The sequence below is a fragment of the Cinclus cinclus genome, chromosome 26 (assembly GCF_963662255.1).
Source record: "Cinclus cinclus chromosome 26, bCinCin1.1, whole genome shotgun sequence".
In the NCBI taxonomy this organism is placed as follows: domain Eukaryota; kingdom Metazoa; phylum Chordata; class Aves; order Passeriformes; family Cinclidae; genus Cinclus; species Cinclus cinclus.
The window spans coordinates 7195252-7220601 of record NC_085071.1 but is presented as its reverse complement, the minus strand read 5'-3'; the positions used below and the strand labels follow the sequence as shown (position 1 = coordinate 7220601).

Here is a 25350-nt window from a genome sequence, read left to right as displayed (position 1 = left end):
AACCTGTGCTGGCACACACCAGTGAGCTGTTTCCAGGGGCGTTTACAGCCCAAAAACCTGTGTTACTGCAGGAAACACCCCTTCCCTTGTTTTTTTTTTTTTTGTTTTTGTTTTTCTTTAATTAATCCACCAAATAACGAACCCTGATGTATTGAGCTTGTGATTAATTATGCTGATGCCAGTTTCTTTGTCTGCAGGTTTAGGCTGAGTTTGGAATTGCATTAATATGCAGATGGAAATGAATGGATCTGGCTTTGCTGGGGAGGACAGGAGCAAGATCTCCCACATTCCTGACCCCAGGGCAGCCTGGACCCAGGCTCTCAGCCCAACAGAGATACTTTTCTTGCAACTTATCATTTAACAGGAAAAAAAAAATCACTATGAATAATTCCTATAGGAGTTTTTTTTTTCTCCTTTCAGAGTTACAAATTTTGGTTAATTTGTACTGGGGGATTTTTTTGTTTGTTTGTTTGGTTGGGTTTTTTTTTCTGAGCAAATGAGACCAGGAGGAATGCGTAGAGAGGGGATGGGGGTCGGATGGGGGCTGGCTGGGATCCTGTGTGAGCACTGGGGACAGAGCCAGGATCCCCTTCCCCAGCTCCCAAGAGCTGTGTGAGCCATGTGAGACTTTCCTTATTTTTGGCCTGTTGTAATTGGGAAGGAACCAGGGCTTCAGCAGTTTGGGGAGGGGGCAGAGACAGCAGCACATTGTTATTTCAGCCCCATTCTCACCCTAAAGAGACCCAAAACACTTCTACCAGGAGCTGCACCCGGAGCACTGCACTGGGATGTACTGCTCAGGTACCAGCCCTAACAATGGGATTCAGGGAGACACACCCCATTACAATGACCAAACTGTCACCTGCAGACCCATCATTAAACCAGGCAAGTCACAGGCAGCTTGGTCATAATTAAAGCTCGTTTCCTCTTCCAGGCAGGAAACAGAACAAGAAAACAATCTCGGTATCCTCCAAACCCTCCTGAAGGTGCAATTCCCTCTCTGCAGTTCCTGCAGCACCCCTGCATAGGCAGAATTTTTATATCTAGAACAGCAACATATTAAATTAATTTTAAAAATCCCTAACAGACCCTGTAAACAGCACTCAAAGTGCTTTTATTCTGGGCTCAAAAGATCTCCTCACCACCAGGCCTCATCCTCCATGGATGCTAAAGCCCTCAAATTCCACTTTCCAAGCTTTTGTCTGTAAATCAAAGACCTTTTATGCACTTCCAATAGCAACTTTTATGCATTTCCAATAAATGGATAGCAGGCTGTGGGACTGAGCTGTCAGCTGGTGGTGAGGTAGGGCTGGAGGTGTCAGTGCTGGACAACCTCCACCATGGTCTGAGGCTGGATCCTGACATAGCCAGGGGTCCACTCCACAGGACCTGAATTCCTCCTCAACATCCTTAAAACCCCTCCATTCACTCTGTGAGCACAAAACATCGTAATGAGACATTTCCATTTCTTCAATTAAGCTGTTTTCCTTCGCCCACCCTCTCCCCCTGTGTGGGGGCTCATCCTTCCCCCAGTTTCCAGCAGCTTCCCACTGAAGTGTCACTCTGGCTCCCAAGACAACGGCCGATTCATCAGTCTTGACTACTTTAAATCTTATTGTTCTCCCCCAGCCCTTTCCTCCTGTTTCTTGAAAATACCAACAAGCTCTCCATTCACAAAGACAAGTTTTCCCCTTTCCAGGAGCAGGACCAGCCCCTCAAGGATGGTTAAAATCCCATGTCATTTGGGAATGAGCTGGTTTTTCTCTGCACCTGCAGAAGCTGCAGCAGGGAATTGCATTGGCTGCTGGCAGGATCCAAGCCTGTGGTGACCACGCAGTGATGTGTGATACGGGCTTGAGCCCCCCGAATACAACATTCCTCATGGGCCCACATCCCAGCTTCGGGCTTCGAGGGAAAAATAAAGTACTTTGCAAGCCCAGGACTGCAACCACCAAGACAAACCCATCTGATGAGAGGTGGGTGCCCCCAGCCCACCCCAGCTAGAGCCGGACCCACTGAGGCCATCCGTGGTTGTAAATCCCATCTCATCCCGCACGGGAGCGGCTCTCAGCGCCCAAAGCCCATCCCTGCTCGGAGGCTCGTCAAGGAACCTGCTCCTGCCCAAAGGGGTTAATTGTAAGCGGACACCTGGGGCTCCAGTGACGCCAGGATGTGGGAATTTGCCCCGTGGTTTCCAGTCTCCACACTGGTCAGCTCCAGGTGGGAGCACCCAGCAGGGACATGCCAGGATCCTTCCGGCTGCTCCACGGGCTTGGTCGTGTCCCTGGAGACCCAAAGACACCAGGGGATACCCCTCGAGCAGCCAGAGAACTGAAGAGAGGCTGACAGAGACGGCAGAGGACAGGGACCATCCCCGGTCCCCGTCCCAGTTCTCCCAGTGCCGCGACCCGACAGCGGCCGGAGCGCTCTGCTGCTGCCACCTGGCGGCCGCGCTCGGCACTGCACAGAGCGCCCGGGCACAGCCGGAACGGGGACAGCGCCCCCAAAGCCACCCCCCATCTCCACTGACCCCAAAGCCACCCCCCATCTCCACTGACCCCAAAGCCAGCCCCCCATCTCCACTGACCCCAAAGCCACCCCCCATCTCCACTGACCCCAAAGCCAGCCCCCATCTCCACTGACCCCAAAGCCACCCCCCATCTCCACTGACCCCAAAGCCAGCCCCCCATCTCCACTGACCCCAAAGCCACCCCCCATCTCCACCGACCCCAAAACCAGCCCCCATCTCCACTGACCCCAAAGCCAGCCCCCCATCTCCACTGACCCCAAAGCCAGCCCCCATCCCCAATGTCTCCAGGAGCAGGGCCCACAGGAGAACTGCCCATCCCTCCAAAGCACAGGAAAAGCCTGGATTTATCAAAACTCTGTTTATTCTAAATGTTAAAAGATGAGGTCTTTTGTCCTTTCTGCCTTGATTAATCAAACAAAATACATTTTCTTTTTTTAAAAAAATCCAACCCCTTTGGAACCATTGTATAATCCCAGATCTCCCCCCGTCCCGTCCCCCCCCCCACTGCTATAATTTAGCTCTTTACAGACCCCTCCTCACTCCAGGCACCCGGAAGGCACCTCCTGTAAGGATAAGGAGAGGATGGAGGAGGGCAGTTGCATTAGGGAGGCGACGGGGAGGAGGAGTCCTGTTGTTATCAGCGACTCCATGCATAGCTGGGGTCTGGGTGCCGGCTCAGCAAGGCCCGAACAGCAAATGAAGCTCCTTCCTCAGCAAGTGGAAGGAACGGTGTTCCCACCCGTGGGATGGATTTGGTTGGGTTTACAAAGGCAATGGCAAAGAGGGAGTGGCCAGGACTGCAGAAAGCAGTGCTGGAGGTGGCTGCTCCAGGCCGGGGGGAGTGGGGAACCTGCTCGTGGTCTCACTGCCTGGGGGGTTTCAGCTTAGATACTTGAGGGAGGGGAGGCAGGAATGCCCCTTCCCTTTTCCAGCGGTCACAGTGTGCTAGGCATCACCCAGCAGCACTCTCCCTCACGAGGTAAACATCCCCCACAGCAACCACGAGTTCTGGATTAGACAGAGCCTCCTGGACACATTCCTGTTGGACTCAGACCTGCCTAGGACAGACTCAGAGGGGTTTGTTTGGTGGGTGGCAGCAGACACATCCAGGCCAGAGAGGTACATTAAGGTGAAGCTGGGGAAGAGCATCCAGCTCTGGGGAACACGGGGACTTCCTGGAGACCAATACCCAAACCTGATTGAAGAGTGAACAAGACCCTCAGCTTTGCTGGGCCAGGAAATGTTAAAAAACCAGACAAGAAGTGGAAATCCATCCAGGCACAGAACTGGGATCAGTTTAGGACCAAGCTGACCCGGGGAGCTGAAAGAGCACCGGGCACCACGGGAAAACAAACACTTGCAGGGAGAACCCATGGGGCACCCCACCCGTGCAGGTGCTGCTGGGCCCAGCTCCGTGAGCCTCCTGCCCTCCCCAGGTAACTGGCTCCCCAACGCAGGGAGCTGGGGGGGTCTGGGGGTGCTGTGATCCCGCTGGGCTCGGCTGCAGCGGTGTTCATCAGCTCTGCTCCTTGTCACTGACCAGCAGCACGGTGTGCTGCCCACCGCTGGACACAGCCAGCACCCGCCGGTTCTCCAGCTGCTTCCCCGTCATCTCCACAGGGCTCCAGACATCGTCCTCCTCCCCGGTGCCCAGCTGGTAATTCGTGCCCATTCCCCAGGCAAACGCTCGTCCTGCAACAGAGTTGAAGAGAGCTTTGAACTCCACGTGGTCGCACAATGGGAAAGGGAGCCAGCATTCAAACCCAAGGGGACCTCGCACCCAGCGAATTTCTGAGTCCAAAACACAAACAGGAGGAAGAGGAAGAGCACCTGTAACTCAAAACAGATGTTCCACCACAAAGCCAAGGAGCTTTTATCCTTTTAGGGGAGAAAACTAAACCCACCGCCTACTCCAAACCTTCCTTCCTGCAAATGCTGCACAAAGGCAGATGCAGCACCAGAGCACGGAGGTCTGGCATCAGCAGAGTCAGAGAAGAGATCACCAGGCCAACAACCCTCTCCTAGTGAACACCACATGACCAACCCTATTGCCACAGGCCCACAAGCACATCTAAAAGCAGCCACTGTCCAGCTGCCCCCAGGTGATGGGCACCAGGATGTAGCTCCAGTCCCAGCCCAGATGGCAGTATGTGGTGATGGTGTGCAGGGTGGGATGAAGAAGGGACAGAAGGCAGCGCTCCCAAATCCTGGCACTCACCATCACTGCTGACAGCATAACCAACTGATGCTCCACAGGCCACCGAGGTGATGCTGGGCAGCTCTGGGATAACTGTGGGGGTACTCTTCTCCTCTGCCCCTGTCCCGAGGCCCAGCCGGCCATACTCTGCCCTGCCCAGGCTGTAGGCTTTACCTGGAGCACAGTGGATACACAGGAGAGGTGACTTGAGGGGGGCAGAAGCTGCAGGAGGACCAAAGCTGGACCGTCTTCCCAGGTCTGACTCCTGAACGAGCATTACTGCTCCATACCAGACCCTGAGACCCATCCAGAAGGGGCAGGATGGGATAGAGACCCTTCAGCTCCCCAGAACCAATAAGGTGGATAGGTGCAAGAGCAGAGGTCACAACTAAGTCCAGGTTCCTGTTGTCAGCTTCCCTTTCATACATTCTTACACCAACCTTGTTTCCTTGAGCACTGAGAGCTTAGAGAGCTCCAGCACATCACCCTCATCCCAATAGCTCCTTGGCCAGGATGATGGCCATGGGATGCCCCCATCCTGCACTGTGAGACTCCCAGCTGACATGTCACAGTGTCACTCACCCTCGGAGTCGACGCAGACCGTGTGGTGCTGCCCACCAGAGAACCCAACCCAAGACTTGGTGGAGTTCTTGAAGCATGTGAGGTTCTGCGGGGAGAAGCAGGGCTCGGTGTCCTGGGTGCCTGCAGGGTGGGACACACAAGCTCAGGTGGATCAGGTCCACGGGCATGGACAGCCCAGGCCAGGCTCCAGCACTGAGCCATCCACCCCGGCGCCCATCCCAACAATATAGCCAGCAATACAGCCCACAGCCCCAAAATCCAATCTGTGCTCAAACCCAGCAGGCACATGGGCTGGGACCTAAACCCACAGCCCAGAGGTGTGCAGGGTGAGCCCCACCCCCACTTCCAGCTCCGGTGCAGCCACTCAGACTCTGGGGTACCCAGCAGCTTCCCTCCAAAGGCCAGGACAGCAGTGGACTGGCAGATCTGGAGGGACACATGTGAAGCTCACCCAGCTGGTGGTAGTTGGAGAGGCCAAATCCATAGATGTGTCCCTCACGCGTGACAGCGAAGGTGAAATAGGCCCCGCAGAAAGCGTCCTGGAAGCACATTTTGCCTCTTCTCCCTTTGCCCCTGACAGGGACAAGCTGGGGGACCAGCAGCCGCTCTGGGGCAGGAGACAAGGTGTTATACAAGGACTAAGGAATTACACTCTCCCTGCATCTAAGGATCTGGCTCGCTGCACTGAGGTCACTGATTACACATAAGCCCTTGAACATCAGGGACTGGGTTCCTTTATTCCTCTGCAAAGGGCAGAGCTGGAGCCAAAGGATGCACCTCTGAGAACCAAATCCACTCACGCAGCCCTTTCCGTCCTCCTCGGTTGGCAAAAAGTGCTGGCACTCTGCCCAGCTGGCCTTGCTCGCCACAGCCACACGTGAACAGGTCGCCATCTACTGTCAGCATCACCAAGTGGTCATTTCCTGGGACAGGAAGGAAAGAGCAGTCATGGAGAAGCCGGCAGCAAGCCCTGGGGGCTGAGATCCCACAGGTAAACCCCAGCTGTCCCAGCTTGAGGGCTTGGCCACACTGGATACATTGACACCAATTGTGCTACCACCTAAAACTGCAGGACCTCCCTCTGCCTGATCCCAGGAATTCCAAATCCAAAAGAAGTTTTTCTGGGAAGGTGGTAAGGACACAGGTGTGCTCCAACTTCCCCTGGGCCCTGGACAAGCTCCCTGGCTGCTGTGCTCAGCTTCCCCAGACCTCACTGGAAAGCAAGTGCACTGGCCCCATGCAGTCATAGTTCAGGCCACTCTTGGAAGGCATTCTACAGACTGGTCAAATATTAACTCAATATGAGAATCTGCTGGGGCTAAAATATCTGTTAGGGCTACAAGGTCTGTTCTCTGGAGAGTCAGAGATGAGCAAGTACATCTTTCTGCTGGGCTTGGACCAAGCCAAGAGGGAGGAAAAGGTCATAGACCTTCCTCAAGGGTTGAAACAGCCTCATGTACCTGCCTGACCCTGCACACCCCAGGGCCCCGTTCACCTGAAACTATTTTAACAACAGGCTCATCGAGCTGGAGCAGCACAGGAACAGAGCTCGTCTTCATGGGCTCCAGCAAGCCGATCACTCCATTGTTATCCTGAGGGAAGAGAGAGACACAGGGATGAGCCACAGGAGCAGCAGCCACCAGCAGAGCTTCCAGCAGCTGGGGAGTGAACAGACCCGGAAGGAGCCCCAGACGAAGACCCTGCCGTCCTCGGTCAGCGCAGCTGTGTGGCTGTCCCCTGCTGACACCTGCACCACCTTCTCCTGCAGCTCCACCGGCCCCGGAGAGGTCTCAGAGCCTTCAGCCGAGGTGTCACGCCCCAGGGCACCTTCGTCATTGCAGCCAAAGGTGTAGATCTGCAGATTGGGTGCAAGTGGTCAGGATGGGGCCCAGAGCCTGAATGTGAAGTCAGGGGACAGAGACTTACCAGGCTGATTCATCACAGAATCATGGAATGGTTTGGGCTGCAAGGAACCTTAAAGCTCATCTCATTCCACCCCCTGACATGGGCACGACCACCTTCCACTAGATAAGGCTGCTTTAAACTCTGTCCAACCGGGCCTGGAACACTTCCAGGGACAGGGCAGCCGCAGCTTCTCTGTACCAGAGCCTCATCACCCTCACAGGGAAAAAAAATTCTTCCCATTATTGCATCTAAAATGACAGTGCCACCCATCTACTGTTAGTGTGAAATCATTCCCCCCTTGTCCATGCCCTAGTTCAAAGTCGCTCCAATTCTCTTTCAGGTCCTCCTTTTGTCCCCCTAAAATGCTGTGGTCCATGTGAGACCATGCTCATCCCCAGAGCTGGAATAAGATACAGGCAGAACAATGGCTGATTCCTACCCTCTGCTCCAGAACACACTGCACTCACCTTTCCTGTCTGGCTGAGGCACACCGTGTGCATCCCTCCAGCTTCCACCTGCACCACCATCTCCGGAAGCGTGACCAGAGCTGGCTTCTTCCTCTCCATGATGTCCTCACCCAGGCCCAGCTGGCCGACATTACCCTGGCCCAGTGTGAGCACCAGCCCAGGCTGTGAGCGGTGTGATGGGTGGCTGACTGTGGGTAGGAGGTGGGGAAAGAACATGTGGGGGATACACATTTCCTGGTAAAAATCATCCCTGGGAAAGCAGAAGGAAAATTCCCAGTGATTTTTCTTACCTTTAACCTTCTTTGTCTCAGGAGACCCTTCTGGCACCGGGTTCTTCACACTGCGTTTTCCTGGCATCTTGGAATCTAAACACCAAAAAGAGCCTGTAAGGGGTCACTCACTGGGCTGTTCACTGCTTGAGGTGTGCCCTCACACCTTAAAAATCCACCCGAAGGACTGGTGACCGAGCTGGGATTTGAACGCTGATCCCTTCTCCCACTCCGGGAAAATTTTTCCCTCGTGCGTTTTATCCATACTCCCTACCTCACGCAGATTGCGAACCTCTCCAGATTTCAGTTCCAGGCAGGCGAGGAGAGGGAAGGGGAAAAGAAAGGACAAGAGGAAAATCGGCGAAGGGGGGGGGGGACAAGGGAAGAATCGGAGCCGAGCCGCGTCCCCGTCCTCACCCCCTCCCGTCCCGAGCACCGCCCCCCGCCCCGTCCCGCCGTTCGAATTCCCCGCGGCGCCGCCTCACGTGGGGCCGCGCAGGCCACGGCCCGGCCCGGCCGCTTCTCCCGCCGCCTGCAGCCCTCCCTGCGAGCTGGCCGGCTGCGCCGAGGGCGGCCCGGGGCTCTCCGGGCTCCCCGCGCCCCCGTCCGCCCCGCCCGGGCCCTCCCGCCCCGCTCCCGGCCCCGCTCCCTCACCGCCCGCCGGCCCCGCCGCGCTCCGCGCTGCGCATGCGCGGGGGCGCGCGCCGGGGCTCCTGGTGCTACCGCGCCCCCTAGCGGCCGGCGGCCCCGCAAGCAGCAGGGGACGGGGGGACAGAGGGACGGGGGACAGACGGACAGAGGGACGGGGGACAGAGGGACGGGGGGACAGAGGGGACGGGGGGACAGGAGGGACGGGGGGACAGAGGGACGGGGGGACAGAGGGACGGGGGGACAGAGGGGACGGGGGGACAGAGGGGACGGGGGGACAGAGGGGACGGGGGGACAGAGGGGACGGGGGGACAGAGGGGACGGGGGGACAGAGGGGACGGGGGGACAGAGGGACGGGGGGACAGAGGGACGGGGGGACAGAGGGACGGGGGGACAGAGGGACGGGGGGACATGAGGATGAAGGGACACAGCGACACGAGGCAACGGGACATGGGATAAAGGGACACAGGGACACGGAGACAAGGGATAAAAGGACATGGGATAAAGGGATATAGGGACACGGGGACACAGGATAAAGGGACATATGGACACGGGACAAAGGGACATAGGGACAGGAAGATACATGAGGACAGGCAGCACAAGGCAGGGCTGGCAGTCAGCAATAACTGGCCCCGAGCACCAAGTCCGCGTATCTCAGCCTGCTTCTAACCTCCAGAGACGTCTCCAGCCTGCAAGGTCACAACCAGCTGTCATGGAACAGAACTGCTGCAAAAAAATGGTAATTCAACGCACAGTATTGAAATCTAGCAAGTCTGAGCTTCCACCTTTTCCAGCAACCGACTTCTGCTTCATGTGGAAAATACAGTTCTCTTGAAACTGGAACCAGACTAAACTTCTCAGCTTCACTGGAAGACAGCAAACTTTCCCCTTCAATGGCATGGATCGCTCTTATTTTACCGATTAATACTGCTGTGCCAGTCCAGAGGCTTTCACTTGTTCATTACAGCTTTCATTTACCAATAAAATCAGGTTCCCAACACCGATCTTGGCTGGTACAGCAGCCTCACCTCGTTTTATTTACAGACCCTGATCCCCAGGGGTCACCCAGAGCCCATCACCACTACAGAGGCATCACCACTGAGGATTTACACCCAGGCTCCTGTTGGGATTTCATTGATGAGCAGACACAGCCGTTCCCTGATCCTTTCCCTGGGCACTTCATAGCCAAGGTCGGTACATGCGACCAACTGACTGTGCTGGCCTCAGCAACCCACAGCAGAACCTCCCCTAAACCCTCCCACCCACATCACTCCCACTCCCACTGCAAGAGGGACATGAGTGATCCCCCTTCCCTTCGTCCCCCTCAAGCCACACCCCGGGATAGAAGACCCCAACAACCCTTCCCCACTCAGCCATCAACGTGAAACGTTTTGTCCCCGGCATGGTCCAAACCCGGACAGGGCACCCCCATCCCTTCAGAGGTCACCAGAACCCAAGAATCACTCTGCACAAGGGAGAGGCACCACCAGCAGCACGAAGCTTTTCTAAATGTTCAGATCACCCAACAAAAACACACACCAAGCCAAACAAGTTCAGTTTATTGAGCCGTCTGCTGCAGCCAGGTACAGATTCAGTTACCAACATGAGAGTAAGGGCTTTATTTCAGGGCCTAAACAGACTGAAGCTTCCACCCACACACCATGATCCACCCGCTTTCAGGATCACCTTCCCTGTAATACCCTGGCCACACAAGGTCGAATCCATGGGAAGACTTAAGTGCAGTCCACAGCAGAACACACACCTTTATCCTGCAACCCTCTTCCCCAGCATTCCCAGGTTCAAGAATCCCAAAAGCAGCTGGAGCCAACCCCACGTCTGCCCTCGACCTTCCAGTTTCACTTGAGCCTGTCCCAAATCCCGTAGATTGCTTAATTCCAGGCCCTGCTCCACTGCTCCAGAAAACCCAGGATGTGCATGTCCCAAAGACCAGGCACACACGATTTTTGGCGCCCCAAGCACATGCCTTTTAAGACCACTACATTCACACATCCCTGGTTCCATCGCGTTTTAATCTCCGTGGCCTCATTTTAATTGCACATACTGCACTAAAAATACTCGGGCAATGTCTGCCCACCTAATTGAGCAGACTCGAATATACTCCACCCTCTCCCACTAAAGGTGGATTATATCATTTCACCTCAGCAGTTTCTGCAATATCTTAGGAAAGGAAGATTTTCCCTGCTGTTTTCTCATGTCCGTCATTATACACTGAGCTTTAAGTTTAGTAAATAATTTTTTCTCTAGACATTTTTTCTTTCGTACCAGCAAATATTCATGAATGTATTTTTCCCCTTTAACACTCAAAAATTATTTCTTTTCGCCACTTATCCAAAATCGAACACAATCGTAGAAGTTGGGAGCCTGCGATCTGAACTTTCATTATCACTACCTATATTATCCGGATTGCAGTTTTTGCACCATGCCGATAGTTATTCTATACACATTTGAATAATCTAAAACTTAGAAATGTAGCGTTTCATTTTCAAGGAATAGATACAAACTACACACAGTATTACATTTTAAACGCGGATATTACCTTCAGCAATCGGGCTCCACTTAAACTTTTCCAATTTTGGTACTGGAAATTAAAAAAAAAAAAAGTAAGTAAGGATTTGCTCAGGACGTTGTGTTTCTCTCTCCCTCGCATCTCCGCACGTGTTCCCGGCACACCCCGCGTGTCAGTGTTTCCTGCATGGTTTGTCTCCTCTGTCACGGCCCGAAGGCTCAGAGAAGCAGTAGGAATATGCAGGCTGCAGGCTCGGGGCCCAGCTTGTTCTCCAACGTCGTGGAAGGGGACTGTACGTCACGGGCCCGAGGGCCTGCGCTCCCGTGCGCCACACGGACAGAGCCGAGAGAGAGCGACTTCTCCGGGTATCCACGTCGGACCCTTTGTTTTAAACATTTTTATCCACCTTGACCGCCCCTCCCAGCTCCGCGGCCTCACGACGGATACTCACGCTGGAGCGAGCAGGACAAACCAAGCTTAACAGGCTTTGGTGGAACCTGTAGGGAAGGAAATAGCTCTGACCGGTGGCTGAGGCGGCGCGGGGCGACCCCGCAGCACCCACACCCACCAGGAACTCACGGCCTATTATATAGTTAAAACGGGGAGGGAGAGGGCAGGCGATGACAGCGCGGCGCCACGCGGCTACTAGGGCCTCATGGCAAAGCAGGGAAAAGAAGGAAAGGTTAGAAAGTGCGGAAGCCGAGAGGACTATACATACGTAACGCACCGCTGCCCAGGGTGAAAGAGGACGAACTGCCCCGCGCGGCGATTTTTATAGGACGTGGGGGTGGGGCTAAAATGTGTGCGCGCGCGCGCCCTGCTCGAGGGGCGGAGCAAACCATATACGGGCATGGATTGCAACATTCGGCGGAAGAGGCGGGGCGGCGGCACCGCGCATAGCCGGAAGTGCGGTTGGCGCAGGCGCAGTGGGAAGGGCGCGAAAAGCCGCGGCCTCAGGTGAAGCACCGCCATGGCTGACCCGCCCTGCACCCCCGACTCGGGAGCCGGCACATCCCTGCTGAGGGCCGTTGAAAAGAAACGACCACAGAAGCAGGGTTTAAGAAAAAACAAAAATTCTAAAATACTTTTATTTAATAATTAAAATCTGTTTGCTGAGGAGACTGATATACAATGCAGTGGCGGCTGTACAGGGGATGCTGTGAGGGAAAAGCCCCCAGTGCATGCTGGGCCACGGCCGGTGTGTTGCCACACTGGTCTGCGAACAAGACAAAGTTCTCTCCCTCCCCGCCCCGAAATCCGCACAAGTGGATCTTACACATAGTTTAGTTTTGTGCATAATACAGCGGTGGCCCTAACCAGATTTTGTTTTTTTAACCCGCACTGAGGAAGAATTTTTCTCTCAGAATAGAAATACTGTCTTTTTAAGGTCACTTTTTAAACCTATTCTTCCCCTCCTTTCGACCCACACAGTGAAATTATCAAGTTTCCAGTACGTTTAGCTGTAAAAATGAGAAAAAGGCAAACTTCAACCCTGATTTGGGAGAGTAAAAAACATCTGAGAGAAAGCCACAATAAAAACAACTGACTACTCTCACAGTTTCCCCAAATTAACAAGTTTTAAAAAGGCAAGAGTCATGTTTCCTGGTTCTGTAATTTGTTAAACAAGCCTAAATATCTCAAGATGTGTTATTAAGACCACAGCAAGTGTGAGAGAGTGCAGAGCAAATGTTTTCTACTTCTGTCGGGGTTTTCTCTCTTTTTTTTTTAAACGAAAAGATGCAGCATATGTTAATATCTATACAATTCCCTTCCAGGACAACAAACCGTTGGTCAGTAGTGATTCAGGGCATTAAGGACATGACAGAAACCAGCAGAACCCCCAAAAAATAACGAGTGCCATGTGAGTTGTCTGCCAGGGTTCTCTGTACACAGCTAATATACACACACATGCTTCCGAGCACATGCTCTCCTCAGCTTCCCAACATTAGAGCTGCCTTTTTTTTTTTTCTCCCTTCCTGATGGAAAGGAGAAGGAAATGAGGAATTGCACCCCAAGACAAGTCTGTACAACTTGGGAAGGAAGGGGTCGTTCCCCTGGGCAGGGTCCTGGCAGAGTCATCTTGCTGAGCCACACGAGGTATAGTGTCAGTTCCAGCCTGATGGCACGAGAGATGTGTTTGTTCCAGTGAAATGCTACATTCAGACAGGATTCCCCTTCCCTGGCCCAAAGCCCTTTGCTGGGTATGTTTGGAAGGCAAATCTTGGAAGAGCTGAGGTTCCACCCTCAGTGTATTGCCTAGGAGAGGGGTGCAGAAAACTTCCAGCGCTCCCAGGTTTCTTGCTCCCTCCTTGGAATATTACGGTCGATGGTATCTGAAAGCCAAGTGAAAAATCTGAGCGTTAACCCTGGAAACTCAGGTTAAATGGTTACCTGGGCACTACAGATGGCCAAAGAGAGTAAATTGAATTATCTCAGAGCTCTCAGCCCTCAGGGAAGCTCTAAACAATTTCACCTCCTGTGCTCTACACTCAACTTTGCCACACAGAGCTGGAAGGAAAGGAATCAATTAGGCCACCATCCAAGGTAACTCATTAACAAGGTGTTTTGTGGCTGCATATTTATAGCCCCAGCTGCAGCTTCACACTAGTTTCAGATACACCTCACAGTAGACACTGGTCACTGAGTCTTCAGGATGGAAGATCCACTTTAAGGAAAAAAAAACCACTTTGTGTCTGCTACCACTCACCACCCAGGACTGAGACAGAAAAGAACATTCAATCTCCAAGTGCTGCACAAATAATTTTTCTAAGGTTAATTTAGTGTTTTGCCACTGTCCTTGCAGCACAGCTCTAACAAGACCAAAACTCTAAATTAACACTTTCTTACCTGGTGAACTGCTTGCTCTCCTCGTGCACTTCCATTTCACAGCTCTTAAACTCATTCAGCTCCTTCCTGATGGCAGCCTGCAAAAGAGGGAGGTGGTTTTTTTGTAAAGGAAAGGGCTCAGATTGCAGCAGCCACCCCAGCTTTCACAGTCGATTAACACCAAACTGAATTTAATCAGCCCCTCAGTGATGAGGGCTGGGCAGTCCCCAGAGGTGGCCAGGGAGGACAAAGACAGATGGTTCCCTGCCAGCTTCTTGAGCCTGCAGTGAACTGCACGGCTGTGACCAATGCCCAGTATCCTTGCTGTGTCCAGAAAAAAGAATGTGGCTGGGGAAGGGTCTGGAGCACCAGGAGTAGCTGAGCAAGGTGGGGGTACTGAGCCTGGAGAACAGAAGGCTCAGGGGAACCTTCTTGCTCTGTACAACTCCCTGACAGGAGAGTCAGGGCAGCTGGGGGTCAGTGACTTCTCCCAGGTAACAAGTGACAGAACAAGGGGAAATGGCCTCAGGCTGAGCCAGAAGAAGTTTAGATGAGATACAAGGAAAAATTTCTTCATGGAAAGGGCTGTGGTAGAATCGCCATCCCTGGAAGTATTCAAAAATGTGCAGATGGGGCAGCTGGGGACCCAGTTCAGTGGTGAACATGGTGGTGCTGGGTAAAGAGTTTGACTCCATGATCTTCAAGGGCTTTTCCAACCTTAACGATTCCATGATTTTATGATTCTTACATCACTCAGAAGCTGAAGCAGAAGCCATGCTGGCCTTGACACTGCCCACCTGGGCTCCACATTGCCATGAGGCAGCAGGAAGCAGAGCTGGGACAGCACACGCAAGCGAAGGGACACAGGTGGGGTGGCAGAGGGAAAGATGAAGAGGTGAAGCCAGAGGAACAGAGCAAATCTCCTTTGCTCACACGTGCAACACGAAGGCTCCCCTTCACATCTGGGGACAGGACACTTTCAGTTACCTTGTCAGCTGGTGTCAGCTTTGTCCATGGCTTATCTGCTCGCCGGTCATAGTCTTGAGCATCTGTTACTTCCACATATTCGTTGAATCTCAGGATCTTCCTGGCCTGCAGCTCTGCCACTGTAGGCCTTTGGCTAAGCTGAATACGAGCAAAAACAGAGGAGGGTTAGTCTGAGCCTTGTCCACAAAGCACATCAAGCAGAAGACTAAGAACCCCAAACAAAACTAAAACCAGCTCCCTCACTGTGCCTTAACCACAGACAGTACCAGATCCTGTTTGCAGCCTGCAAGGGAACAGATAAACCTCTTACAGACTGGATACTGCCACTGGGATCACAAGGCCAGGCTAGGGCACGCACGGTCACAGAGAAGGACACTGAGGAATGTTGGAACAGCCACTACAAGGGTAAGCCCTGCATGACACCTCTAAACACAGCTTCAGCAACGGCTACACTCACACTTCACACCCACAGGCCTTGGGGAAGCTTTTCCCAGCCATGAGTAACAATCACAACTAATTTGGATGTAACAGCTAAAAGCAGCTGTTGCTCTGCTCAGCTCCCACACTGCAGTTACTTTAGAAATGGATTTTAGGGAGCCTACTGTGAAGCCGCTGCTGCTGAAGCACTGTGTTGAAGCAGTCAGACCAGCAAGCCTTTCAAGTGTCAGGTGCCAAATTCAGTTCTCATCTTGCTCTTTACACTCACTGCCAGCTCAGATCTGTCACTGACAAGCACGGCCATGGTGCCAAGGGCTCGCCGTGGGTGACAGTCCCCATTCCAAAGTCACTGCAGCCCGAGGGCACTGGTGACACTTAGACAAGAGCCCTGTGGCCTCCCCACAGCACGGTGCCTACACGGTGCTCTCTGCCCCCGTGCCCTGCCAGGTGGCCATGGCCCCGGGAGCCAGCAGTACCTTTCTGGTGAGCCGGCGCTTGATCTCGCGCTTCTCAGCCTGACGGTCAGCTTCATTTTTCGCTGCCGAGGGGAAAAGAAACGTATTTCATGTAAGCATCAGGCTTTGAGAAGTGCTTTCTAGGCTTGAACAAAGGAGAGTATTGAGCTGGATCAGATTATCTACAGATCAAAAGGCTTAGGACAGGCAGAAAGCACAGTACAACTCAATACCCTGTGTCACCTCCTGAACCGGCAGGAGCAAATATGGCCCTTATGCAGCACCAATGAGTCATGTCAAAGATTAATGGCCATTTTGCCAGAATACACCCAAACCACCGTGCAGCCCGTTCCTTCACAAAGCTATTGTAGTTTAGAAGAAAATAACAGCACGGGTAAGTATTTCAAATGGAAACTTCCTGAACTGACGTTCCCATTTCCTCAAGGTGTTTATTTAAAACTTTTGCAGAACAAGATATGGCCAAGAGAAACAGTCCCAAACTTCATGATGCACTGCTGCTTTAGAGATCATGCAATGCTGTAATGTCTGGAACACAAATAAAATCCAGCACAAACAAAAAACACCTTTACCAGTCCTTGCTGTGCAACAGCAGAGTCTGACCCAGCCCATGCACTCTTCTGAGGTGGCAGGCATGGGACAGTTTTCTGTCCATAATCATATGATCCCAGAATGGGTTTGGTTGGAAGAGCCCTCAATGGTCACCCAGTCTCACCCCCTGCTATGGGCAGGGACACCTTCCACTATCCCAGGCTGCTCCCAGCCCTGGCCAGCCTGGTCTTGGACACTTCCAGGGATCCCATGGTAGCCACAGCTTCTGTGGGCAACCTATGCCATGGGCCTCCCCACCCTCACTGGGAAGATTTTGTTCCTAACACCTAACCTAAATCTTTTTCAATTTAAAACCATCCCCACCTGATACATTAAGATGTTAAAGGCAAACTTATGGTATTTCTCAGAACCACCAGAGAAGTGCTACTCACGCTGAAGAATGTTCCTCTGTTCCAGTTCTTCTGCAGTTGGTCTCTGACTCAGTCTCCTGAAGAGAAGTGTTCAAAGTGCAGAATGTTTTATCTGGTCATTCATTAGTAGCAGATGAAGAATAAAACTGCCTGTTTTCAGTGCACCAGACAGCCTCCTTCACACTCCTCACTCACCACTGAGGATCACTGCTGCCCTGTTTTACACTATGCTCTGCTCAAACAGCTGCTCAGCCACTGGCACAGCTTTGGGAAGGGCATTGGGCTCTCCAGCTCAGAAGCTTTGCAAGGAGCTCTGACAGCAGACAGTTCCAGCTTCATCCACCACCAGCACCCACCCTGCATCCATCCACACCTTTTTATACCATCTGTGTTCTACTTGTCTGTAATCCTTGAGATTTTCCCCTCTCAGTCCATTTAACCTCTGGAAGTAGGGGCCTGTCAAGTGGGATATTGTTCAACTCCAGGAGGAAATCCCAACTTTTCTAACGGCTGAAGAACAGCAACACTCAACCTCCCAGCCCTTCCCCTGCTGCCATGCCCAGCCACCAACCCTATTCCAGCACAAGCTGCTTGGACAAGGCATCAACTTTGTCCAGTCCCACACTGATGATCATCACTATCTGCACCTGATTAGCGTGGTCCCAATCTGCTGACGGATTTCATTCCACTCCTCTTTGCTCTTCCGAGGGAAAACGATCTTCTCCTCCTGTGGCGTGGTTGTGCTCCCCAGCTTCATAGCCAGCGTATCTTTCCTCTTCACTTTGGTGGCCAGCATGCCTGTGGGGAGGGAGAGCACCAGGATGCAGCTCAAGGCTGCTGAGCCTGCCACAGCAATCCCAGCCCTGTGCCTCTGGGAGTTGTGCTCTCCCTGAGGGAGAGCCGTCCTCTGTCCTTGCTCTTCCCAAGCTCTGCACTCACTGCACAGCAGCAGCCACCAGCACTCTTGTGTGACACCACACACTCACCTACTGCTGTCCTACCTGAGGGGGTGGGACAGCACAGGGTGTCAGAGGAGCAATCTGCAGCTGAAGGGGTGCACTCAGCAGGTGAGTGCACAGGCTTGGCTGCAGAGCCTTGGAAAAAGCAAGGCAGAGGACATGTGCTACATCATGCAACCAGGAACCAGCTGCTTTGAAGCACTGTGGGAAGCAGTGTTTTATCCAGATCTCAGTGCAGCCAGGCACGAGACCAATAAAAAAAGCCACCTGCAGTGTCAAAGCCTTACTGTTATGGCTTTCATCGTCTTCCTCATCTTCATCATCTTTATAAAGGATGGGCCCCTCCGAGTCAGAATCGCTCATCCCTTCGTCTCCTTCCTGCTCCTCCGGGAGGACTTGGGGTACCAGTCTGGGGATGACTGTGACACATGGCACATCTCCAATAAACACACGAGGACCTGAATTCTGTTCCTCTTCCTGGTCATCTTCTTCCTCTTCCTCATCATCTGGACTAACGAGAAGCATGCTATTATACCTCTGAACACAGGGCACGGGAGCTGCAGAATATCCCTAGAATCAATACATCCTTAGCTCTCCTCAGGGAAGGCCAGACACCAGAGGTGCAAGAGCCACCACAGGATGCTGCACCGTCCCCTCTGATCAGGGGCTCTGGCTCAGGAAATGACAGAGGCAGGTTCTGCAAAACCAGACCTCTGACCCCACTGCTTTGTTACTTGGAGATTCAGCTCTGCTATAACACGAGACAGTCCTTTTCCCACTTATGTTTAGCAAAATGAAAGGCTAAGCAAAGCCACAGATGGATGGAACGCAGGACTTTGAAACACGGATTTGGCCAACAGGGAAAACTGCTTCAGCAGAGACCCAAGCCCTGCCCAGAGCCATCCCCACCATCACAGTGCTACAGGAGCTGGGAGAGCCAGCACACATGCAAGGAGGTACTCACACTTTGAGCATCTCAATGGTGACAGGCAAGGATCTCGTCCTGCCCAGGGTGCCACTGTCTTCTCCGAAAGCATCGTTCTCAAAGAGCAGCGAGTGAGCCCTGTGGGACCCCTCGGGGGGGGGGGTGACGGGCAGGGGGCTGGCCAGAGCCTGCTGGATGCGAATGTGCAGGGGGATTTGGGGCAGCCGAGGCAGCACGGGGGGTTCGCCAAACCCTTGCTCTGCCGTCCTCCTTGACACTTCCGTGGACCTGAAGTCTTCAGGAGGAGGAGGAGGAGGAGTCTCCTTAAGCAGGTCCAGGGAGCACGGTGGGTCTAGGGCAGGGGTGGAGGTGGGCAGAGCCACGTGTGGAGGTTCTGGGGGTACATGGGTGGGCAGCGGTGGCGAGGACGAAGGCGGTGGGTAAGCTGAGGTCACCTGCAGTGGAAGTGGTGCGGGGCGACTCACTGTCACTGTCCTGTCATTTGGGGGCTTGGAGGTGACAGCCTCTGACGTGTTGTTAGGCAGGAGGCCTCTCTTTGGGGGAAGAGGAGGGGAAGGCTTGGACAAGGCTGTACCACTGGTCATTACTTGGGAAAGTTCAGCTGAAAATAAAAACCACAAAAGCCACAATGTTTAACAGGGTATTTTCCAGATAATCGTCACCAGTGTGGAAAAAGCACAGCAATGCACTCAGAGCCTTGGACTAATCATTCTCTGCTACTTTTTACTAGAATATCATACCAGAAATAGCCAGGTTGCAAGGCTCTAGTTTGTCCTTCCAGCAGCAAAGGTAAGACTTGGGAGAGCAGCCAAAAATGAGCAGGCTGAGACAGGTTTGTACATCCTGCTGCTTCAGAGAGAGAGAAATGGCACCAGCCCTTGAAAGGCAGCACAGGAACCTGTCCAGGAATGCAGTCATGTGGGCACTTTATGGCTGTGTTTACAGCATAAAGGAACATACACATCCAGGACACCCCGGACTCCAGTTGCGTTAACGGCTCCCCTGCACATTAAAGAACTTCTTGGGAAGACTCAGAAAGTCTTAAAGTCTTATTTTTTGCTCAGAGGCAAAAATCAGCACAGCTGCAGGCAGCAGTGTGCTCCCCCCTGTTGTATTCATTCATCAGACCCAGCCCAGGAACATCGCACTGCCACCAACTCCTCAGGATGAGGTTCTGCTTTACTTCCTCTCAACTCTGTTCCTTAAGCCCCATAGAAACTCATCTACCACTACAAAGCAACTAGAAAAACTTCCAAAAATACCTAAAGCTGTTCGTTTAAATATTTGCTGTTTGATGGAGAAGAGAGGAAGAAACAGAGATATGAAAAATGTTTGCAGTGGGCAGTCACAAGATCCTCAAACCCCCTTGTGTTCCCAGGGACACTGCACCAGTAAAGACTGCTCTTGCTTGAGGAGCTTGCAGCTTTTAACATCCATGTATCCATGGCTTCTCGGGCTTGTAGAGGCTTTGCCTAAAGCAGCTGAGACTTGCTGCACATTTCCCTGGAGTGGGTGACAGTGACACATGGATGTCCCCAGAGCAGAGCTGGGAGAACCTGCGGTGCAGACACCACGAGAGGGTGCTGCAAGTGGGAGAGATAAGGCCACAGAGCTGGAGAGAGGTGGGCACATTTGTGAGATGGTTAGCATTTTTAGACTTTCCCCTTGTAGATTAAGGGCCAGATTGTGCAAAACAGAGTGCCCTCAGCTCCTGCCCAAGGGACTCCAGTGTCTCCTGAGCAGTGCTCCAAGCGTGGCAAGAACCATGCTTGAGGCACCTCTGGGTAAGAGCAAAATTTGAAAGGGACCAAGGAGCTGGCAGAAGGAAGCTGCTGCTTGAGACACCAGAACTGCACAGGGAATGAGCATCTTGGGGACAGACAAAGAGGTGACTGCACAGTGACACCCTCCCCTGCCTCAGGCTGTAACAGAGGCACAGAAGGACCCCCCAGCAGTCAGAGCAGGCACCAAAGACCTGTGGAGAGCTCACAAAGCCAATTCCACTCCTGCCCTTCAACAACAGTGACAACACAAGGCTCACACAGCAACACCGCAGCTCCAGCATGCCAGACCAGAGGGCTGTGGAGCCTCCTCTACATCTGCACTGGTACCCAGGAGACAAAAGAGAACTGCTGGTTCTCTCCTCCCCTGCACACTCCCAGCCCAGAGGCAAGATGGCTCTAAACACGGTGGATACACTCCTGTTTCCAGACACAGTTTTTGTTCCAAAAAAGTACCTCCTGCCATTAACGCTGGGGCATTTCAAATGCCACCTGCAGTGTGTGCAAGCAGCTTAAAGAAAATAAGAAGGTATTTCATGGAGTGCTCAAGCATGGTCAGGCTAATCAAGCTGGTCTGGCCCATGGGGGCTGTTAATACCATACCAAGGTCACTTGCACAACCTGCCAGAGCAAGGTGAGCCTCAAGCAGAGCAGAACCATCCACCCACACTGAAAGCTGCGGCCCAGGCTATTTCAGATGGCAACTTGCACATCCAGCACTCAAAGCACACCTGGGGAACACCTCCAGTTTCTGTGGTAACAGTGCAGACCTGTCAGATTGATCTTCCCAGGAACTTCCCTCCTGATCTGTGCTAACCTCTGCTAGCCCTGTCCAAAGATTAGGAGGTGTCTGTGAAAGAACTGCCTGAAATGCCAACAGGCCACCGCTGCATGGAAGTCACCCCAACCCTCAATGTTGCATCTTTAAGATCCCCAGACCTCTCACAGAGAACAGAGACTAAATGAGCTTTAAGAAACTCTTGCCAAATCTTCTGCATAGAAAAGCTACAGAGATGAAAACATTTAATTCTCTAAATGGGAAGATTAAGTTGAAATTACAATTGAGCTGATTTATCCATAGGACAAGACACAGGGACAAGACTCATATGTCAACAGCCCAGTCACAGACCTTAGAGGAGGTGCCTGAGTATAACCAGGGAAGTCTGAATTATCCCTGTCAGCTCCTGGTCTCTGCCCAATGAAACCATGTGGCCTGGCAGTCACAGCCACACCACACATTGGTGGGTTTGTTTCTTGGTTTGTTTGTTGGTTTTTTTTTCCAAGAGCAGCTGAAAGACAGAATTGTCACTAACCACACTCTCACAAAGCAAAACCTCATCCACCATTCCCCAATCCCAGCTGAATCCCAGCCCCCAGTGAAGCAGCAACATTCAGACACTGCCTTAGAGTTGACAGAGAGCAGGCAGGCAGGGATTCCTTCCTGCAGGTAGCTTTTGGGAACAGACTGGATAGCTCATGGCAGAAGACTCCAGGAATTACACTGTTCCCAGAACACGTGTGTCTTGGCTACACACTGACAGATTCGAGTCCAAACTAGACTGCTTTCAGGAAAGATGGTCAGACATTCTCACACATCTTCCCTTATGAAGGGAAGAGAGTCTTGGAGCAGTGGGTCCAGAACATCTCAGGGTACAAAAATCAGCTTATGGGGTCACTTACCTATTAGTGAGTTGCTATTTCTGTTGATGGGTTTGGGTGGAGGGACGGGAGGCTGCTTGGCAGGAGCTGTGCTGGTTGCACTGGTGGGAACAGTAGTGTTGGCACTGGCAGGAGCAGGGAGCAGAGTCCTGGGGGCTGGGGAAGGGGCAGCTGTGGAATTGACTGTCTTTGCTGCTGTAGGGGCTGTGCTGAAGGGGGTGGTCCTTGCAGTGCTGCTGGCAGGTGTTGGATCCTTGGCCTGCACTTCGTTTGCTTCCTGGGAAGAGGAGGGGGGTCTTTTTGGAGGGAGCAGAGGTTGTCTGGGAACATGTGGCTCCTGAGGTGGTTCCAGTTCGGGGCCAGGGTGGCTGCTGGTGGAGCCTGCAAAGGGAGGAAGCTCAGCTTAAGGCACTGGAGGGCCCACTGAGAGTGGGAAGGATCAGATGAGAATTCAAAACTGGTTACAGGAGAATGTGAAGCCCTGACTTTGCACACATCTGTTTTCTTACCCTGCCTCCTCTTTGGTTCCTCCACTGGAACAGGCTTCCTAAGGCTGGATGTCTTTGTGGCCTCTTCCTCCTGGCTGGGCAGGTCACAGACCCCAGGACCCCCAATGGGAATGGTGTGGCCATTCTTCAGTGCAGGTGGGTTCAGCTTCTCTGACTCTTCACCATCTGCAAGGGGACGGGAGGAGAGAGAAGCAAAGAGAAAACACTCAGAAGGCAGGGGAGAAGAGAGGTGGCTGAGCTGACTCAACCACCATGGAGCCATACCAGCTTCTTTCTGTCTTCTGAAACAGCTGCTCTTCAGTCACCTTCTGCACAGGACAGCACAGCAACCCAGCCAGCTGGAGCTGACAGCCCTTGATTTCTTTATCAATGAGTCAATTATCAACAAATCACACAGCACTGTATGCCATCAAGGGTTTTTCTTCTCCCTGTCTTGCCCTTCCTCCTATGTAACAGGTTAGTGAGACCAGTGCTGTGCTGCAGCACAAGAAGTTCTAAACCTCCAGCAGCTTTTGTATCCACCCTCCATCACAGAGCAGTCACCAATTCCCTGCTGCAATGCAGCATCCAACACGAGCCAAGTCATCTACTGCATGTGCAGTAACAGACTTTCACAAAGTCCTCAGATTAGTGGAAGAAGCACCTCTGTTTTCCTTGTTTCTACCCTGAATTTGGCACCATCTTCCTCCCTGAGTAGGCTGCCTTCCTCCCAGGTGGGAAAACAGACAAGAGAGAGCATTGTAAAGGGTAAGGCAGACAGGAATCAGTTCAGCAGAAAGCCCTTAGATTTGTCTCCCAAGAGTGAGGTTTGGCCAGAGGAAGATCTACACAGACACAGACAGAAGTTCATTTGCAGACTCACCCTGCTCAGGCTCTTCCAACAGAACCCCTCTTTTTACCAGCTCCTCTCTTGGCTTTCGCATAGAAATTTTTCGTTCTAAAACTGATATTAAATTGAAAAAAAGCATTCAGAAAACAGAGCAAGCTTGAAGTTCAGTAAGAGTTTTTTTTGTTGGATTTTTTTTTTTTCTTTTAAAGAGATTCTCTAGAGAAAATAAAAGGGCTTCAAATTTCACTGCTTTTGCATGGATTAAGGGGAGAGAGGAGGAACTGCATGTTCAGACCTGCATTTCACACTGCACTGCTGATCATGCAGCAAAACCTCCCTCCCCACAGCTGCTTGGGGAGCTTCCTTGAAAGAAAGGAATTAATCTGTCTGGAACTACGGCTCCATGGCAAGGTGTTTCTGGAGAGACTGCAGATGCCAGCTGATCACCAAAGTCCCATTTTGGTTCTTACATGTGTCAGCACTCAGACTTGTGACAGCAACCCCTTCTCAGATGGATGGAGAAAGGGACACCCACCCAGCCCCTGCCACTTTACCTTCTGAAGTCTCCTTGAATTTGTCACTGCTTTTCTTTTTCCTCCACTTCCAGGGTTTGAAAATCTTGCCAAAGCTTGAGAACTTGCTTTTCCTCTTTGTAGGAGGTGTGGTGTCACCTGATTCCAAAACATCTACTCCCATGCTGGCATCACCTGGGGTGTGATCCACCTCTTCAGCTGCACAGAAAAGAAGGAAAAGAATGAAGAATTACTTCCGTGCTGCAGGTAACAGCTCCCATCTCCCACCAACCCACACCACACTGGGAATGGTTGCACACATTCATGCAAAGGGAACAAGACTCTACCTGTGGCTCCACTGAGCCCTCACATCAGCTTGGGGAGACACAAGTGGGCTTCTCAAAATAAACAGGGCAAAGGGAAACTGCTAAGAGCCTTCCTGATGAGACAAGGGTTACAGAATCCCAGAATCATTAAGGTTGGAAGAAACCTCCAAGATCACAGAGTCCAATCTGTGCCAGATCCCCACCTTGTCACCAGCCCAGAGCACCAAGTGCCTGTCCAGCCATTCCTTGACACCTCCAGGGATGGGGACACCACCACTGCCCTGGACAGACTGTGCCAGGGACTGACAACTCCTCAAATGAATAAATTCTTCCTGATGTCCAACTTGAACCACCCCCCCCGGCACAACTTGACACTGTTTCCTCCTGTTCTCTTCCTTGTTCTCTGGGGGCAGAGCCTGACCCTCACCTGGCTGCACCTGCCTGTCAGGGAGTTGGAGAGGGTGAGAAGGTCCCCCCTGAAACTCCTTTCTCCAGGCTGAGTTCCCCCAGTTGTCTCAGCCACATACTAATTTAATTTTGCAGTGTCACAGCTTTGCCCATGAATGCAAACCACTTCCCTACGTTTTCTCATCTTCATTTGGAAGCAGCAGGTGCTGGACACAAGTCATGACATGAACACAGACACCTTCCAGCCCACTGAGCTGATGTTCACAGCAGTCTGCACCCCAAAATCACCAGACCCATTCCAGCAGCTGGATGTGCCAGATTTTCCTCTCTCTGATTTTCCTTCTATAAATACAGGCAACAAAGCTGGCCAAGAGCAACAACTCCACAGGAAAGCAACACAATACAGGCCTGTGCTCCACCTACTGCACAGGAGTCTCTGGAGAACAGCACAAGAAGGACACGGAGCTGGGAAGGGACATGAAAAAACCAAACCAAACCAACAAAAAAAAAACCAACGCAGAAAAAAAACCACTTTTGAAGCAGAACTGGAGCACAAAACACTAATCTGGGGACTGCTGATCCTGTCTTGCCTGATGTTGCTGTTTTGGGG

The 25350-nt window shown here is 52.4% G+C and overlaps 2 protein-coding genes and 1 non-coding gene across 9 annotated transcripts; all 3 read right to left on the bottom strand.

Moving 5' to 3' along the window:
- Positions 1 to 2884: 2884 nt before the first annotated feature.
- Positions 2885 to 11876, bottom strand: RCC1 (regulator of chromosome condensation 1). 7 transcript variants are annotated; one of them, XM_062509049.1, is made up of 12 exons: positions 11844 to 11876; positions 11577 to 11622; positions 11156 to 11197; positions 7972 to 8046; positions 7682 to 7869; positions 6985 to 7164; positions 6805 to 6901; positions 6110 to 6232; positions 5761 to 5916; positions 5310 to 5429; positions 4749 to 4901; positions 2885 to 4222 (listed from the first exon to the last, which is right to left on the bottom strand). In XM_062509049.1, exons 4-12 carry the CDS (start codon positions 8036 to 8038, stop codon positions 4047 to 4049), a joined length of 1260 nt encoding a protein of 419 aa, XP_062365033.1. In that variant the 5' UTR covers positions 8039 to 8046; positions 11156 to 11197; positions 11577 to 11622; positions 11844 to 11876; the 3' UTR covers positions 2885 to 4046. The 7 variants fall into 7 exon arrangements, with proteins under 7 accessions (XP_062365033.1, XP_062365029.1, XP_062365034.1 ...); XM_062509045.1 differs by lacking the exon at positions 11844 to 11876 and adding an exon at positions 9269 to 9321 and having other exon boundaries at positions 11577 to 11593; XM_062509050.1 differs by lacking the exon at positions 11577 to 11622 and having other exon boundaries at positions 11844 to 11848.
- On the bottom strand, positions 11299 to 11503 carry LOC134053953 (small nucleolar RNA SNORA73 family). The gene has a single exon (XR_009933983.1). It is a non-coding gene; the product is annotated as a small nucleolar RNA SNORA73 family (small nucleolar RNA).
- A 305-nt stretch (positions 11877 to 12181) lies between the features above and the next one.
- PHACTR4 (phosphatase and actin regulator 4) lies at positions 12182 to 24323 on the bottom strand. The gene is made up of 12 exons (XM_062509043.1): positions 24049 to 24323; positions 23528 to 23608; positions 22666 to 22830; positions 22178 to 22537; positions 18735 to 19317; positions 18058 to 18281; positions 17459 to 17609; positions 16833 to 16888; positions 15853 to 15914; positions 14939 to 15076; positions 13973 to 14049; positions 12182 to 13458 (listed from the first exon to the last, which is right to left on the bottom strand). Exons 1-12 carry the CDS (start codon positions 24188 to 24190, stop codon positions 13443 to 13445), a joined length of 2055 nt encoding a protein of 684 aa, XP_062365027.1. The 5' UTR covers positions 24191 to 24323; the 3' UTR covers positions 12182 to 13442.
- Positions 24324 to 25350: the final 1027 nt, after the last annotated feature.